This window comes from Lampris incognitus, chromosome 9 (genome assembly GCF_029633865.1).
Source record: "Lampris incognitus isolate fLamInc1 chromosome 9, fLamInc1.hap2, whole genome shotgun sequence".
Classification (NCBI taxonomy): domain Eukaryota; kingdom Metazoa; phylum Chordata; class Actinopteri; order Lampriformes; family Lampridae; genus Lampris; species Lampris incognitus.
This window is the reverse complement of record NC_079219.1, coordinates 18,060,280-18,078,219: the sequence shown is the minus strand read 5'-3', so window position 1 is coordinate 18,078,219 and position 17,940 is coordinate 18,060,280. Positions and strand designations below refer to the sequence as shown.

Sequence of the window (17,940 nt, the reverse complement as noted above, 5' to 3'; positions counted from 1 at the left end):
TGGTTGACAGCTGTGTAATGTGTGATGGCAGCTTGGTTGGTGGCCTCTTCTGTATGCGGGCAGTATGCGGATAGGCTTCTTTTTTTTTAAACAGTGGGACAACATTAAACGTTTTGTATCCTACAATTTTTGGATTTCTGAGTTCCTTTGGGGGGGGGGGGGGTTAAAGAAAAGTTCAGCATTTTCCGGTAGTCTTGCATGGTTCATTAGGGCAAGATTGCACGAGATGCTTAAAAGGCCAAACTCAAAATCAAGGTCTATCACAGTAACACTGCCATGAACTGTTTATTTCATTGTGTATATCTGTTGCTTTTCATGTATTAAACCTCATTGTCCTCTAGCATATATATATATTTGTGTGTGTGTGTGTGTGCGCGCGCGTGCGTGCGTGTGTGTGTGTGTGTGTGTGCTGGATCCAGTGCCATCCCTTTGGAGAGGAGGATACTTACCATGCTGCAGTGGCTCCACCTCCCCGAAGGAGAGAGGTGAATTGCTTTTTTTTCTTTGTCTCTCTTAGTTTCTTTTCTTCCCTTTGGTATTCAATTTTTTCTTTATTTGCACCTCCAGCCATGTTATGATGTTTTCATGATGGCAAGCATGACCAAGTTCAGTTAAATAGCCGGATAGACCAACATGAGATCATAATTTAAGACAAAATAAAATAAAATGTTGCTCATTTTTATGTGCGTTTACGTTTGTCACCATAGTACTTCTATGTGAAATAATCTCATTTTAGCAAATTTACAATGGCTGGACGTAAACATAATTTCTTATTCTATTTCAATAAGCTTAGGTTATATCACTTTTAACTGAATCGTTGCAGAATGCATCAACTTCTATTCATTTGTGCATGACAGTGTTTTCATTGTTGGACTTTATTTGGTTGGATATGACAACCAAGTCATGACAGAAGTTTATCACCATTTGAAACTTGAAGAAAAGTAACCTTTTGGATTAAATGAATGACTGTTAATTGAAGCCACGCCTGAGTTTTAGTCATCAACCAAATGATTGCCATATTTAAACTTACAAGACTCATTCACCCTCTCAGTCATTTGCTCACTCATTCACATGCTCACGAAGTCACCCGCGCACTCATTTATTTCCTCACTTGCTAACATGCAACGTAGATTCTTGGTCACTTACTGCTAACAGTCAGTCAGATGTTTAAAATTCAAATTCAGCTCTCGCTTCCAACTTGTGATCATGTTTTACCTCTTTGATAACGATCGATCAACAGCAGTTTATGTTCTGCCAAGATCCACTGAAACTGTACACACTGTGGTTGTGGTTGACTTGTATTCGCACACGACTTCTCTGCCAGTCCTCTCTGATACAGATCAGATGTGTTGTGTGTGTGTGTGTGTGTGTGTGTGTGTTTTCTGTTTATGTTTGAGTTCTCTGTTCTTGATGTTTGCAACAATTACTACTACTATTACTACAACTACAAATACTACTGCTTCTGATGACTGATATATTATTGCTATGCCATTAGTATGAGTTCTATTACCACTGTAACTGTTATTACTTTTATACTACCAGTACTACTTTTTTTTCTACTTGTACTCTTACTATTACTGCTACTAGGCCATGGTTGCTGCTGCTATCACACAGCCACCACTGTTACTATGACTACTACTACAACTACTACCCTCTCACCAGCTCAAACTATTACTTCCTCTAGTCTTTTTCATCTTTGCTCTCGTACCAGTACTACCTGAATGACAGCACTACTACCTGATACTGAGACTGTTATCTAAACCTATAGCTAAACCTATTCAGCTTCCTCTCCCTCAGATCCTTCATCTCTTCCTGAGTGTACTACTTCCTTCACAACTATTAGGACTACCTACTCCTGTCTGCTACTACCACTGCCACCTTTACAACTACAACTGGTATTACTACCTCAACATTACCGTAGTCATCATTAATTTTGCTGTTACTACTAGATTACTTGTGCTAAAAATGCACACATCTCAATCAGTGGTGCGGTGTGGGGAAATTTTTAGAGGAAGCCAAGTGAGACAAGACCTCTAATCTATGTCCTTTTTTCTTTTTCTTTTTTTTTTGGGGGGGGGTGTCTTAATTGACAAGAGTGCAAAAACCTTTTCAAAACAGCCTACGGCTAAGTTCTTGGTGTGTGTGTGTGTGTGTGTGTGTTTTGTATATTTTGCTATTTTTATATATTCTGCTCCGATTGTTGTTACTGTTACTTAATCTGTTTTTATGGCACTTTTATTTATTTTACTAACTCGGTTTTAAACTTGTCTGTACTTTTATAAAAAAAATTCTGGATTTTTATTTATCTTATTTTACTCTTTTTTTCCCTCATCTTTTGCCTGTAGAGCACTTTGAATGACCTCTGCAATGATAAGGTGCTATACAAATAAACTTTGCTTGCCTTGCATTACATTGCCGCTTTAACGGCCAATGTAATATAACCTGATGAGCTTTTAGAGTGCCCAGTATCGTTTTACACAAAATTGTATCATACAGATGCAGGACTTGCACACACTAATTATCTACCTTCTTGCTGTGCAAAATGTAGGCTATACAATATTGTCCAGTTACTCAGATGCACAATACAGATTCGATCTTGAATATAAGAAGCATTCATTTACAAACTCAATCAGATGATGTTTTAAAGTTTTACGTCACATCATAAAGTATCAGTAGGATAAATATATGAAACACATGACTTAAAAACCCTGTTGTATGTGCTTGAAATACACAAATATTTTGCATGCTTATCGTTTAAAACCAGGCCAGATGTTCATTATACAACATGACCTATAAGACTAACAACCAAGTACTAGACCTGCAGAGGCTATAAACAATCGCCATCTCAACCAAAGAGGTAACCTGGCCCTATGGGTGCTGTCTGTGGTGCTTATTTTCTGTGTGTAACCACCTACAATAAAACAAGTACTTCAGTGGACTGACTAACACATGCAATGTAACCACATCAAAAATTGCCCACATGGGTAGTTCTGTCAGCAGTAAAGCCACACAGAGAGAAGGGAGTGTGCATTAAACTCACCCTATTTGAAGAGGAAGGTCATTCTCGTGACGGACAACAAAACAGCCGCTGAAGTTTACCGCTACCAGCTAGCCACTCCATACGGACATAATTTTCTTCATTGAATGTCCGAATCCCTCCTATTTTTCCTCTCTGTACACAGCTCTAGTTTTGGCATTGGCCTGCCATCAGGCTGAATTTTAAGTTGCTACTGCAGTGGTAGTTTGGTAAAGTTGTTTTTGTTTTTTTTACTAAAAACTCCAAATCGCCGCCTCCCATAACTGCATGCCACTACTTGCTAACAGTGATAGCTACACAAAAATTAGCTAACAGTTAACGCTCACTTTTCATTTCAATGACATTGATAACGTGTTGTGATTGGTGTGAAGCCAAAGGGTGGCTGGCTTCCCTTGGCGTAGGTCCAGTCCATCCTGACTAATCGCAGTTTGGCAGTGGCATGACATAGCCTCAGCTGATTTGGTTAATCCTTCAAGTTTTTTTCACCAAGGGAAGCCAACTCCAGCCTGGCCTCCCCGCGGACCCGTCTACAGTTGGAGTGCAATACAGTGTTTCACCACAAACTTTGACTGACATTCAACAAAGGTTAACATTTAGAGGGGCGCTGTTTCATTTATTGTAAAATACTCAATGAGAACAGCACAGAAGAACTGTGCCGCACAGATGAATTACTGAAACTGTTAATTTGTTTTTATTAAAATGACAACTCTGGGAGAAAACGCCACTGATCTCAATGCTTACTGCGTTTCTTTTCAGGCCCTATGTTTACGCCATGCATTCTGAGCAACCGGACACATATGGACACAAACTTGGGCCCTTGAGCATAGAAGTGAGTACTGTTTGTGCCTGCTTTCATGTTTGTGTGTGTGCACGGGGATGTATGCATGTAATCACGACTCTAGTCCCTGGAAATTACATGACACTGTACACAAACCAGACCCATATCACATAAGATATGGGCAGCCACCGACACACTTGTTGATATAATTCATATTTTGGTGTGTTGCAGTTTAGCAGCCAATTGGTTGTGATGGATACTGTGTTTTTCTATGCAGTGCTTCAGTTCATTGTCTCTGTGAGAGAGATGGTTGATGGAAATATTATTATTAATAATAATGAAAATACATTTTATTCGTGTAGCGCTTTTCAAGGTACAAAAAGATGCTTTACATAAGATTAAATAAACATAAAAGTGACACACCAAAAACATAAAATACACATTTATCACTCATTAAAAAGAAAGGTGAGTTTTAAATGAATGATTTGAATGTGGACAGATCAGTGCAGTCTCTGATGTGTTTGGTGAGAGAGTTCCAGAGGGAAGGAGCAGCTATGGAGAAGGCTCTGTTGCTCCAGGTCCGGTGCTTGGTCCTGTGTGGTGGAGACAAGAGGTTGCTATCGGAGGAGCAAAGGCTGTAGGAAGGAGTATAGTAGTGGAGCAGGTTGGTGAGGTAGGAGGGTGCCTGGTTATAAAGGGATTTGTGAATGAGGAGAAGGACTTTGAATTGGATCTGTTGTGGGACAGAGAGCCAGTGGAGGTTCTGGAGAACAGGGGTGATGTGGTCACTAAAACAGGAGAGGGTGTGAAGGTGAGCAGCAGAGTTCTGGATGTACTGGAGTTTGTTTAGGACTTTGGATGATGAGCCATAGAGAATGCTGTTGCAGTAGTCAATTCTGGAATTGATGAAGACATGGCTCAAAGTTTTGGCACTAGAGAAGGAGAGTGATAGTCAGAGATGAGCTATGTTTTTTAGGTGGCAAAAGGCAGTTCTGGTGATTTGATTGATGTGGTGTTCAAAGGAGTGGTTGCTGCCAAAAAAGATTCCGAGGTTACCGATTTGTGGAGAGAGAGACAAAGTGGAGTCATCGATGGTGAGGCAAAAGTTGTGAGTGGTTTTGGTAGGGGATTTGGGACCAATGATAATCATGTCAGATTTACCACAACTTAGTTTAAGGAAGTTGGATCATACCATTTTTCCAATATATACTATGATCTTCTTGTAGCTCATAATTAAAATATATCCCCGAAAGCCTCACACCTGAACATATAGGTTTGCATTTATATTTGCAAATTACTTAGAAAAAGCATGAGATGGACGTCCAGGTAGCATAGTGGTCTATTCCATTGCCTACCATCACAGGGATCGCTAGTTCGAATCCCTGTGTTACCTCCGGCTAGGTCGGGCATCCCTACTGGATGTGGGTATGTGTTCTGGTCACTGCACTAGTGCCTCCTCTGGTTGGTCTGGGCACCTGTTGGGGGGGTAGGGGGAGCTGGGGGGAATAGCATGATCCTCCCACACGCTACGTCCCCCTGGCGAAACTCCACTGTCAGGTGAAAAGAAGCGGCTGGCAACTCCATATGTATCGGAGGAGGCATGTGGTAGTCTGCAGCCCTCCCCGGCTCAGCAGAGGGGGTGGAGCAGCAACTGGGACGGCTCGAAGGAGTGGGATAATTGGCCAGATACAATTGGGAAGAAAAAGAGGGGAAAGAAGAAAAAGCATGAGACTTAAAAGGAGAGACTTGCACCAATAAAGGTTTAATATAATCTATTTCTCATGTTGACCGATTTATGTTTAGGGGAATTTTTTTTTCTCTGACATGCACACCTTCTCCGCTAAGACTAACTTTCCATGTGTTCCAGTTGAATAATCCCCTGAAGATGATTGACAGGATCGTTGGCCAACTGATGAATGGCCTTAAGCAGATGAAACTGCACCGCTGTGTCAACATCATCATGGTGGGAGACCATGGTACCGGCATACATGCAAGCACACATGGCACACACAAAAACAAACACAGAAACAATAATTTTTTACATATTTACATTTCTTGCATCAAAAATTAATTCGATTGTTAAGTGTCTGAGGTCAGAGCTTCTGCACTGTGTGATACTGTTGCATATGACAAATGAACTTAAAAAAAACAACAACCAAAAAACAACCCTGTAAACAACCAAATACACCTACACACATATTCACAGACAATCAGACTGAGAAAAAAGCACACACACACACACACACACACACACACACACGCTAATCCCTCTGTCTGTCTTTAGGTATGGAGGAGGCCCATTGTGACAGGACCGAGTTCCTCAGCAATTACATGTCCAGTGTTGATGACATCATCCTTATCCCCGGGTCACTTGGCAGAATACGCACCAGACACTCCAACAATCCTAAATGTAAGGCAGGGTTTAGTTTTATTAGAGAGGGAGGAAGAGAGAGACTAAGGGAATCAGTCATTAAGACTTAGAGTTGTCCCCATTGTGTCAGTAACTGTTAAAATTTTCTTCATTGTGTGTTAACCACAGCAGTGACAGTGTTAGTGCCAAGTTAAAAGTGTGTTTTTATTTACTTAAGAAAGATGGAGGGGACCAGAGGGTTTGCTCCAATTATTGGGGCATCACATTGCTCAGCCTCCCTGGGAAAGTCTACTCTAGGGTGCTGGAAAGGAGGCTCTGACCAATTGTCGAACCATGGATCCAGGAGGAACAAAGCACTTCCACAAGGGTAGAGTGGTCCACTTTTCCACGGCATGGACAGAATCCACAGAGGGAGGCATGGGAGTTTGACCAGCCAGTCTACATTTCTTTTTGTAGACTTAGAGAAGGCTTACAACCATGTACCCCGGGGCACTCTTTGGGGGGTACTGTGGGAGTATGGGGTACTGGGACAGTTGCTATAAGCCATTTGGTCCTTGTATAACCAAAACAAGAGCTGTGTCCACATTCTCGGCACAAAGTCAAACACGTTTTCGGTTGGTGTCGGACTCCGCCAAGGTTGTCCCTTATCTCCGATTCTGTTTGTGATATTCATGGACAGGATCTCAAGGCGCAGCCAAGGTGAGAAGTGTGTCCATTTTGGGAACCTCAGAATTGCATCTCTGCTTTTTACAGATGATGTGGTTTTGTTGGCTTCATCAGAAAGTGACCTCCAGCATGCACTGGGGCAGTTTGCACCTGAGAGTGAAATGGCTGGGATAAGAGTCAGCACCTCCAAGTCTGAGGCCATGGTTCTCTACTGGAAAATGGTGGATTGCTCCCTCCGGGTTTGGGATGAGTTGTTGCCTCAAGTGATGGAGTTCAAGTATCTCGGGGTCTAGTTTCACGAGTGAGGGTAGGATGGAGCGGGAGATTGACAGGCGGATTGGTGCAGCATCAGCAGTAATGTGGACGTTGTACCGGACTGTTGTGGTGAAGAGGGAGCTAAGCCAGGAGGGAAAGCTCTTAATTTACCAGTCAGTCCTCGTTCCAACCCTCACCTATGGTCATGAGCTTTGGGTAGTGACTGAAAAGGTGAGATCGCAGATACAAGCGGCTGAAATGCGTTTCCTCCGTAGGGTGTCTGGGCTCAGCTTTAGAGATAAGGTGAGGAGCTTGGACATCTGGAGTAGAGCCACTGCTCCTTTGCATCGAGAGGAGCCAGTTGAGGTGGTTCGGGCATCTGATTAAGATGCCTCCTGGGTGCCTTCCTTTGGAGGTTTTCCGGGCACGTCCAACTGGGAGGAGACCCCGGGGTAGACCCAGAACTTGCTGGAGGGACTACATGTCCAATCTGGCCTGGGAATGTCTCAGGATCCCCCAGGAGGAGCTGGAGGGCATTGCTGGGGAGAGGGATGTCTGGAGTGCCCTACTTAGCTTGCTAACACCACGACTCAAACCCGGAGAAATGGCTGATGATGAGAAAGGTGGAATCTGATGCAGTCAGTGCCAAAATGTTTAGGTAATATCAGGGAGATTTTTGAAAGTCAGTTTAGCATGCTTTTTTATGATTGACCACTTACTAATACTTTTTTTTTCTTGGTGCAGTGAAGGTTACCCATCAGGTACTCCAAAAAATGCAAAACAAATAATAAGGGTTGATTGTGTTGAACCAGGATTAAGCTATGAATTGTATTGCATTTTTAACTGAGGTTTAATCTAATCAAGATGCCCCAAAATTCCAGACTCAAATTTAAATTGTAATTATTATGAGTCTATATAATATGTCACTTCAGGTGGTTATATTTCTTTTTGTGTGGGGGTCCTTTTACCTTAAGGCTTTGGTTTTTGCTTTTAAACAATCCCCTTCATTCATATTGACCTATTGAAGTCCTCAACTACTTTGACCTACATCTTATCTCTCCTTCAGAAACTCCATGCAGCCCTTTTAATCTCACGCTATGTTTTGCATTGCGGCAATAATTCAAGAAACTGATGTTTCATTATTACTGTGAAACTGTCTTACTGCATTAAGGAAACATTTAACGTTTATTATTCAACTCTGTGCATTTAAACCATAGCAGCTAATTTGCCAAAGCCTAAGCAAATTTTGATCCATTTTGGTTTGGCTTGTACACAGTGCTGGAGACTAGCTTCAGATTAATCACATTGTTCAGCTTAAAATGTAGGTGCACAACAAAATTCAAAATGGTTATCATATTAACAATTAACAAAGATGACAGGCTTCTATTTAGATGTGTTAATCAAAATTTAATTCGTTAAATATTCCACATTTTACTTTTAAAGTTAATAGGAATTTTTTGGTCCAAGTTCATTCAAATTGTTAAACAATTAATTCCACTTGAATAAACAACTCTCAGGTGATTCTTAAACTCTGCTTAGATTTAAGACTTTTTGGTGTAACCGATCTGAAGAATAATTTGAAATTACTATTTAATCTAGGTGTGGTCACAATTAGAATCAAAGTAGAGCTTCCGTGGATGGCTTCCTTTGTACTGTAACCAAAGCAGTCTGTTGCATAGTTTATTGCAAATTCTCTATGAGGAAATGTTTGAAAACACATGTTTTTTTTTCTCTTTTCAGCCTTCAGACCACACCAATAATTCGCCCCGACAGAAGCGCAGTTCGCGTTGCAGGAAATTGTGTAACAATCATAATATGTCATTTTAGTTACACCTTGCATTATTAGGGAGAAGTAAGCTGCAAGAAAGGATAGATGGATGATGGTGAACATCCAGACAGGCAAGGCAAGGCAAATTTATTAGGGCCCTGTGATGGACTGGCAGTCTGTCCAGAGTGTCTCCCTGCCTGCCGCCCAATGACTGCTGGGATAGGCTCCAGCATCCCCGTGACCCCGATTGGGATAAGTGGCTTGGATAATGGATGGATGGATTTCAGCATCAAGGCAATTCAAAGTGCTTTACATAAAATATAAAATGCATTGAGAAGCAAAGCAACATAAGGCAATAAAAACACCTTTAAAAACAAAAAGAATAAAAGTTACAGTGCAGTGTAAGATGAAAATCAAAAGCTTCCAAGTTCTACTTAATAAAAGGCAGCGGCAAAGAGAAAAGTCTTAAGTCTAGATTTAAAAGAACTGACAGTTGCAGCAGACCTGCAGATTTCTGGAAGTTTGTTCCAGATATGTGGTCCATAAAAACTGAAAGCTGCCTCTCCATGTTTAGTTTTGACTCTGGGGACAGAAAGCTACCTGTCCCAGACGATCTGAGCAGTCCGGATGGTTCATAGTGTAGCAGAAGATCAGAAATGTATTTTGGGCCTAAACCATTCAGTGCTTTATAAAACAAGAGCAGAGTTTTAAAATCAATTCTTTGACGGACAGGAATCCAATGTAGCAACCTCAAGACTGGAGTGATGTGATTCACTCATTTGGTCTTAGTTGAGGACTCGAGCAGCAGCATTCTGAATCAGCTGCAGCTCTTTGATTGGTTTTTTTTTGTTTTTGTTTTTTTAGAAAGACCTGCAAAGACACCATTACAATAGTCGAGTCGGCTGAAGATACATGCATGGACAAGTTTTTCCAAATCCTGCTGAGACATAAATCCTTTAATTCTTGATATATTCAGGTGATAGTAGGCGGATTTTGTAATTGTCTTAATGTGGCTATCTAAATTCAGGTCTGAGTCTATGACTACTCCAAGATTTCTGGCTTGGTTCATGGTTTTTAACATTACCAATTGTAGCTGAGTGCTGACTTTTTAATCGTTCTTCCTTGGCTCCAAATAATTACATCAGATTTATCTTAGTTTAATTGAAGAAAATTCTGAGACATCCAATCATTGATTTGTTCAATGCACTTACTCAGTGCTTGATTACAGCCCCTTGGTAATATGGTTATGTAAATCTGCATGTCGTCAGCATAATTATGGTGACATATTTCAGGCTATCACTGAAACTTCAGTCCACTGTCATTTCTTTTAACTTGTAACATCTTGCCTACTTCTAGACTACTTCTCGTCATTTGTAAAAAAAAAGTTTCTGTTTAAGTCAAAAACATTACACTTTATAGGTAGCTGGCATTGAACTGTCGAAATCTTTCTTTACAGATATGAGCTGCAATAAATGTGTGACTATGCCACTTATTGACATGCGGCAAGAGGTGGCCCAAACTTTGAATCATTTTCCTAGCTTTTGACATTGTCTTATTTTTTGTTGTTTTGTTTTGTTTTGTTTTGTTTTTTCCACAGATGACCCAAAGGCTGTGGTTGCAAATCTAACGGTAACTATTTATCTACATTATGCTGCATTTTGTTGTTTTGACATAATAGCTCAGTAACGAGACACACTGACCTACCTAAAAAGAACATTTATTTATTAGATTTTGTGCACTTTGAAATTATCAAGTGGTGATCTGAAATAACTGCTACTGAAATATACCATGAGGGAAACTACACTTTTTGTTATTTAACCACCCATCTTCTGTATAAGGGAAGGGGCACATTTAATCAGTTCTATCAAAACTGCCAAGATGGTGTATTCCATATTAAAGGAGAAAACTGTTTTCTGTTCAGCAACAGACAGACCAGTTGCAGGTGAGAAATAAGAAGTTCACTGTCCTGGGGAGAGAAGGCTGTTGCTGCAAAGGCACACACCAGTTCTCTGAGTGGATCAAGAGAGTGTAGTGGACTTAGGGACATAATTCACCATAGTTTGTTGTTTGTATGTAGTTGACGTGCTTACTTTAAGGGCTCAGGGTGTGGCCATGGTGACACAGCGCAATGTGGTTGGACGGGGTAGTGTATATAAGGGAATAAACTACACACACGAGGTGGTGGTCAAAGAGAGAAGTTGTTCGTCTCTGTTTTCTCCCAACTTCCACACTGGTGACCCTGATGTTTGTCTGCTGGATGTTTCCAGAGACAGCTCTTTATGAACATGGTGGCTAATGCAGTTTCTCTCAAGCTGCCAGAATTTTGGGAGTTGTCAGCCTCGGCTTGGTTCGCGCAGACAGAAGTGCAGTTTGTGTTGCGGGAAATCACTGCTGATGCCTTGTGGTGTCGGCCCTCAGGAGTTCAACAGCAACCAGAGTGGTGAGCCTCCTCAAAAATACTCCGCAGCAGGATAAATACGAGACACTCAGGCTCACTTGTTGAAAACCTTTGAACTTTCTGACGCTGAGCAGGCCATCCAGCGCTTCTCTCTACAAGGCCTTGGTGACAGTAAGCCGTCTGAACTCATGGACAGGATGCTGGATCTCCTGGGAGAACACAAGCCTGATTTCCTCTTTGTCCAGCTGTTTCTGCAACAGCTGCCTTCTCAGATACGGGCTGCTTTGGACAACACCGCCATCGCTGACTGCTGTGCTCTGGCTGAGGAGGCTGATAAGGTTTTCCTGGCTGGTCAACAGCACTGTGTGGCCACGCTTTTTCCTGCCTAGATATTTTCACCACTGGCTGGAGACACAACAGTCACCGTCGCAGCAGCAGCTCCTCAACGGTGCTGGGACCCCAGCCTGTGTTTTTGCCAGGGCCAGCACTCAGTAGTGTCCATGGACATTGGCCGAACTTGCAGGTTGTTGTTCATCCAAGACACCATCTCCAGACAATGGTTCCTATGCGACACGGGCACACAGAGGAGCGTCCTGCCTGCATCAAGACTAGACATCCTGTCCTGCTTTCTACTTCCGGTGTGGGAAGATGGCTGCAGGAATTCATGTTTGCAGCGGCCTATCCCAGTGCCGGTGTCGGAAGATGGTGGCACAAATTCACATTGGCGGCAGCCTCATCCAGTACTGTCCATGCAGTGTCTTTGTCCATGTCTGCGTCTAAGTTTTGTCTTCGTTTGATGGCTGAGAGAGCTGGCACTGGATCGGCTGAGAGAATGGGGCAGGCTAAGCTAACTGCTAGCCCATGCAGACCAGCAGTTCCAATAACACTGAGGGTGGTCTGGCGGCAGCCTCACCTGGCATTGACTGGTGTTTTGATGTCGTCGTAAGGAATGGGGGGAGGTGTGTCAAGGGTGTCTGGCTGGGGGAGATGGCACTGAATTGGCTGGGAGAGCTTGGTCTGCTTTGTCCGGTGGGCCCGGGGACCATGGCCCCTGCCTGGAGCTGCACCCAAGGGGGAGACGCTGAGGGTGGTCTGACAGGATGCGAAAATGGGGCAGGCTAAGCTAACTGCTAACCCATGCAGACCAGCAGTTCCGACAGTTATCCTGGCTGGCGTTTGGTCCCTTGGGCAGGGATTTTTTTGTATGTTAGTTTGGGTATGTGTGTTCTTGTTGTTTTTGGATGTGTTTTGGTCTTTGTGCTGTACTGCTGTGAGCTGGGAGAAATGGCATTTCATTTCATTTCATGTATGCAGTTGCATGATGTGAAATGACAAATAAAGTGTTCCTGATTCCTGCAGATATGCCCCCCCCCCCCCCATGGAAGCCACTAACGGCAGCCCCATCTGCACTTATGGCACTCGGTACATGGAACTGTGTTTCGGTGGACATCGATTCGGTTGGGACTTTGTCACGGCTAACGTGGGCGTCCCCCTCCTCGACACAGCTTTCCTATGCGCCTATGGACTTTTGGTAAATGTGAAAAACTGCCACTTGATCGATGCTGTCCCATTCTGTTCGTATGCGTGCACTCTCATTGGAGTGGACTCCATCAAACTGTCTGGCATGCTCTCCGACCCAGACGAGTTTCTCCAGCTTTTCGCTGAGTTCCCAGTCCTCACACAGCCCACCTTCTCGTCATCCACCGCCAATCACGGAGTGGAGCACCTCATCGCCACTACTGGCCCGCCAGTCTATGCTCGGGCTCAGCATCTTGACCCGGCCAAGCTCACTGCCGCTATGGAGGAGTTTGAGAATATGGGGTGCCTTGGCATCATTCGTCGCATCAACAGCCCATTGGCTTCACCCCTCTACATCATCCCGAAGCCTGGCGGCGGGTGGCACCCATGCAGCAATTACCGCCGGCTCAATGATGCGGACCACTACCCAGTCCCACACTTCCAGGACTTTTCTGCCCACCTGGCTGGGAAAGTCATCTTTTTCAAAGTGGACCTCATCCGAGGATACCATCAGGTGCCTGTCCACCCGCTGGATGTTACCAAAACAGTGGTGATCGCCCCATTTGAACTGTTTGAGTTCCTGCACATGCCGTTCGGCTTCAAGAACGCTGCACAGACATTCCAGTCCCTAAAGGACTCAGTGCTATGGGACCTGCCTTTCATCTTTGTATAGCTAGACGACATCCTCATCGCAAGCACCTCCAAAGCAGAACACCTGTCTCACATTAGGATGCTTTTTGAGCAGCTCAGCCAGCACGGGCTGATCGTAAATCCAGCCAAGTGCCAGTTCGGGCTGACCACCATCAAGTTCCTCGGACACCGAATCACCAAAGACGGGGTGGTACCTCTCCCATCAAAGGTGGACACTGTTGTGAACTTCCCATGACTGACCAAAGTAAAGTCCATGCAGGAGTTCTTCGGCATGGTGAACTTTTACCACCGCTTTATCCTCTGAGCTGCCCAGCTCATGCGACCCCTGTATGAGGCCCTGAAAGGCAAGGCCAGCAAACACACTGTGGACAGGTCTGCAGAGAGGGACAAGGCATTTATGGATGCTAAGACTGCTCTGGCTGATGCAACAATGCTGGCACGCCCGCCACCCAAGGCTCCGATCACCGTTACCACAGACACTTCAAATTTTGCATTCAGTGCGGTACATGAGCAGTGGATGAACAGTGCTTGGCAGCTGCTCGCACTCTTCAGTCAACAGTTACACCCCAGCGAATGGAAGTACAGCACCTTCGATCGGGAGCTTCTCGCCCTCTACCTCGCCATTCGACAATTCCGTTCCCTGCTGGAGGCCTGCCAGTTCATGGCGTTTGTGAACCACAAACCACTGACGTTCGCCATGGCCAAGGTGGCTGAGCCATGGTCCGCCCATCAGCAGGTCTCCTACATCTCAGAGTTCACCACGGACATACAGTATGTTTATTGCAAAGCCAACCTCGTCGCCGACTGCCTCTCCCGAGCCATAGCAGGGGCCTTCCACCAGTGTGGAAAGTTGGGAGAAAACAGAGACGAACAACTTCTCTCTGACCACCACCTTGCCTGTGTCATTTATTCCCTTATATACACTACCCCGCCCAACCACATGGCGCTGAGTCACTATGGCCACACCCTGAGCTCTTAAAGTAAGCATGTCAACTACATACAAACAACAAGCTATGGTGAATTATGTCCATAAGTTCACTACAGGAGTTACATTATTTATAGAGTAAAATGGTTGCATAGATAATTCTATGATATGAGGGTGAAAATGAAAAGTACTGAGAGGGACAAGGTTTGTTATCTTGTGGGGCCAGCTGGTCATGATTGGTTGTGTGGCCTTGTATGTGTACATACAAGAAGCATACTTGTTCAACAGAGATAAAGTATAGTATAAACACGTCTCTTGGTCATTTTCTCTCGCATACTTCCCTTTATTACCATTCAAATGGATCTTTTAAGCTAGCAATACTATTGATTTTTTTCCCTGTTTTTCAGTGTAAGAAAGCAGACCAGCACTTTAAGCCATACTTGAAGCAGCACCTGCCAAAGAGACTGCATTATGCCAATAATCGACGTATTGAAGACATTCATCTACTTGTTCAGAGGAAGTGGCACGTTGCGAGGTACTGTAATATCACCCAAATAAGAGTGTGTTAATACTTATAGTATAAATTATGACATTGCACCTACATGGTACAATAGTACTTAATTTGTCTGACTCAAAACATAATGTGTTTTGCATTAAGTGGTGTGAAGCTAACTTTCACAGGGCTGCACTGAGAAAAAGGTTTTGTTTTTGTTTGTTTTAGTCAAATTGTTTCTAACTTCTTTAATATAAGTTGTAGTTCTCACCAATGTACTTCTGAAATATGGCAGACAACCCATGTATAATTGTGCACATTTGTTTTGCTGTATAACACAGTAGCAGTACATCATTGCTGCTAACGCATCTTAAACATATAGCGTGAGAAGTAGAAAGACGTGTTGTACAAAACTATACTCAGGGATATGCTGTGAATTCCAAGTCCTGTAATTCCAGTTGACACTTTTAAAAAGTGTCGACTGGTAAAACTTGTTTGTGTAAGGCAGGTAGAAAGTCCTGTAGTGGTTCCATCACAGAGTATGCCACGAAGTAGCCAGGACTGAGACGGAAAACCAATGATAGATGGTTTGACTGGAATTCTGATGCTGGACCGAAGTTTATATTTCCTGTTAGCTATTGTATTAGCAAACACTTCAACAGGAAATAAATTTTAGTCCATTTAGAATATTTATGTTGTTTAAGTTGAAACTGTCCCTAGTGGCGGCAGGTTTGTACTTGTATTCATGTGTGGGGGGCATTAGTGTCTGACGTGTCAAGAACGGGCTCATTCCATTCAGTTGATGAACCGCGATACAGCCATGCATACATATACATATCTTTGGACTCACACACAAACATCCACATAAATACACATACTTGCAGGGTTTTTTTTAAATGAAAGAGATCTTTTAGGTTTTGCTGCAGCTGACATTTAGACAGGTTAATCGTTTGGCACTGAAACTGTGAACTGAGTGCTAGAGCATTTACACACTTACACACTGAAACATACATTTGTAAATGTCTACTTAAATCCCAAACCAACTATCTATTCACACCAAATGAAACACCAAGTTTGTCCTGTTTAACCCATCAGCTAGTGATTTACATAGTATACGTATTTGTGGCTTCACCCCCTGGGCACACACATACACACTCACATGTACACACACATACACACATATACACTCGCATGTACACACACACGCACACACACACACACATACACACACTAATGTGCATCACTGGAGGTAGTGTTTTAATGGATACTTAATAAAAAGTGTGTTTTTCAATTAGAGAGCTGTGGCTTGGGTTGTGTGAAGGAGTGGTTGTTCTGGGCTGAGGGCTGAAGGAGGTGAATTCCTACTAAATACCAAAAGTTAGCTCTATTGAATGTGACAGTTAACCTTTTAGAGGTTAAGTTTAGTTTAAGAGATATTATTTGTCCCCCCATCACTTCGTTTTATCATGATTGATTAAGTTTTACTTGAGTGTTATTTTAGTTTTTTTCAGTTTAGTTAGAGGTTGCAAATATGTTTTTATAAATTTAAATTGTGTTTGTGTGTGTGTGTGTGTGTGTGTACGTATATACACACACACACACACACACACACACACACACACACACACAGCATTGTATATTTGACAGCTGATGATTGCGTATAGCATGAAACAGGCTTGTACTGTCTCATAGAGAATTTACTTGACTAACTGGATCTTATATATATAACAAAGTATTCAATAGTTTGAGTTTCACTGGACTTTTGCTTCTCTTGCTTCTTTGAGATTAAAAGTTTAGTCCTTTTTTCTTGTAATGTAGCCAACTGGTCAAAGTTACATGAGGGAATGATTTTATAATTGATTGGACTGAAGACTTGGTCACTAATTAGATTTGAATCCTTCACAAGCTTGTTTATCAAACTGCTCCAACTTAGAGGGCAATTTGGTTAGCTGAAATGAGATCAGATCTTTCATTGTATCAGCAAATCATGCAAAATGAGTTAAAGCGACAATCCTTGACACTTAAGGTGATACTGGTTAGAGCATTGTTGTTTGACCACTCTAAATCCTAGAGGTCCAATTGAGTCATCCATGCTGTTATAGTAGCACCTTTCCTACCGAATAGAAAAACGTGGTTGAATCTGAGTTTTAACTAATGATAATCTGTTGGGAAGGTTCTTCTACGAGCTTGCTCTGCTGTAGTGGTTTGTTAGCCACAGCAACTTCACTTTTTCTCCAAACTGGCTGCTACCTATGCATTATTGTCATTTTTCCTGGAAAAGCCCTACCTGACAGTAACAATCAAAGTAGGCAAATACAAAATTGCTGCGATATTCATAGCACAGTTATTGCCTTAACAACCCCAGTGATAGAAAATAAAAAAGAAGAAATTTGTTAAAATTGAAATCTTCGGGGTTATAGGGTTATATCTATTCACGTGGATGCCTGAGGAGTGGAGAAGTATACTGTTACCGATTTTCAAGAATAAGGAATAAGGGTGATGTGCAGAGCTGTAGTAACTACAGAGGTATAAAGTTGATCAGCCACAGCATGAAGGTATGAGAAAGAATAGTGGAAGCTAGGTTAAGAGGAGAGGTGATGATTAATAAGCAGCAGTATGGTTTAAAAGCATGAAAGAGCACTACAGATGTGATATTTGCTTTGAGAATGTTGATGGAGAAGTATAGAGACAGTCAGAAGAAGTTACATTTTGTCTTCGTGGATTTAGAGAAAGCATATTACAGGGTGCCGAGAGAGGAGGTGTGGTATTCTATGAGGAAGTCGGGAATGGCAGAGAAATATGTAAGAGTGGTGCAGGATATGTATGAAGGCAGTGTGACAGTGGTGAGGTGTGTGACAGGAATGACGGATGGGTTCAAGGTGGAGGTGGAATTATATCAAGAATTGGCTCTGAGCCCTTTCTTGTTTGCAATGGTGATAGACAAGTTGACAGACGAGATCAGGCAGGAGTCTTTGTGGACTATGATGTTCATGGATGTCATTGTGCTCTGTAGTGAGAGTAGGGAGCAGGTTGAGGAGAGCCTGGAGAGGTGGAGGTATGCACTGGAGAGAAGAGGAATG

At 42.8% G+C, this 17,940-nt stretch overlaps 1 protein-coding gene across 5 annotated transcripts in view; it reads left to right on the top strand.

Annotated features, from left to right (window-relative positions):
* enpp2 (ectonucleotide pyrophosphatase/phosphodiesterase 2) overlaps positions 1–17,940 on the top strand; it is a 49,915-nt gene that overhangs the window by 12,266 nt on the left and 19,709 nt on the right. For all 5 annotated transcript variants that reach the window (XM_056285822.1, XM_056285820.1, XM_056285819.1 and 2 more), the window contains exons 10-15: positions 420–485; positions 3,794–3,866; positions 5,683–5,791; positions 6,100–6,225; positions 10,473–10,504; positions 14,775–14,902. In XM_056285822.1, coding sequence (XP_056141797.1) covers positions 420–485; positions 3,794–3,866; positions 5,683–5,791; positions 6,100–6,225; positions 10,473–10,504; positions 14,775–14,902 — 534 coding nt within the window. The remainder of the gene's footprint in view (positions 1–419; positions 486–3,793; positions 3,867–5,682; positions 5,792–6,099; positions 6,226–10,472; positions 10,505–14,774; positions 14,903–17,940) is intronic.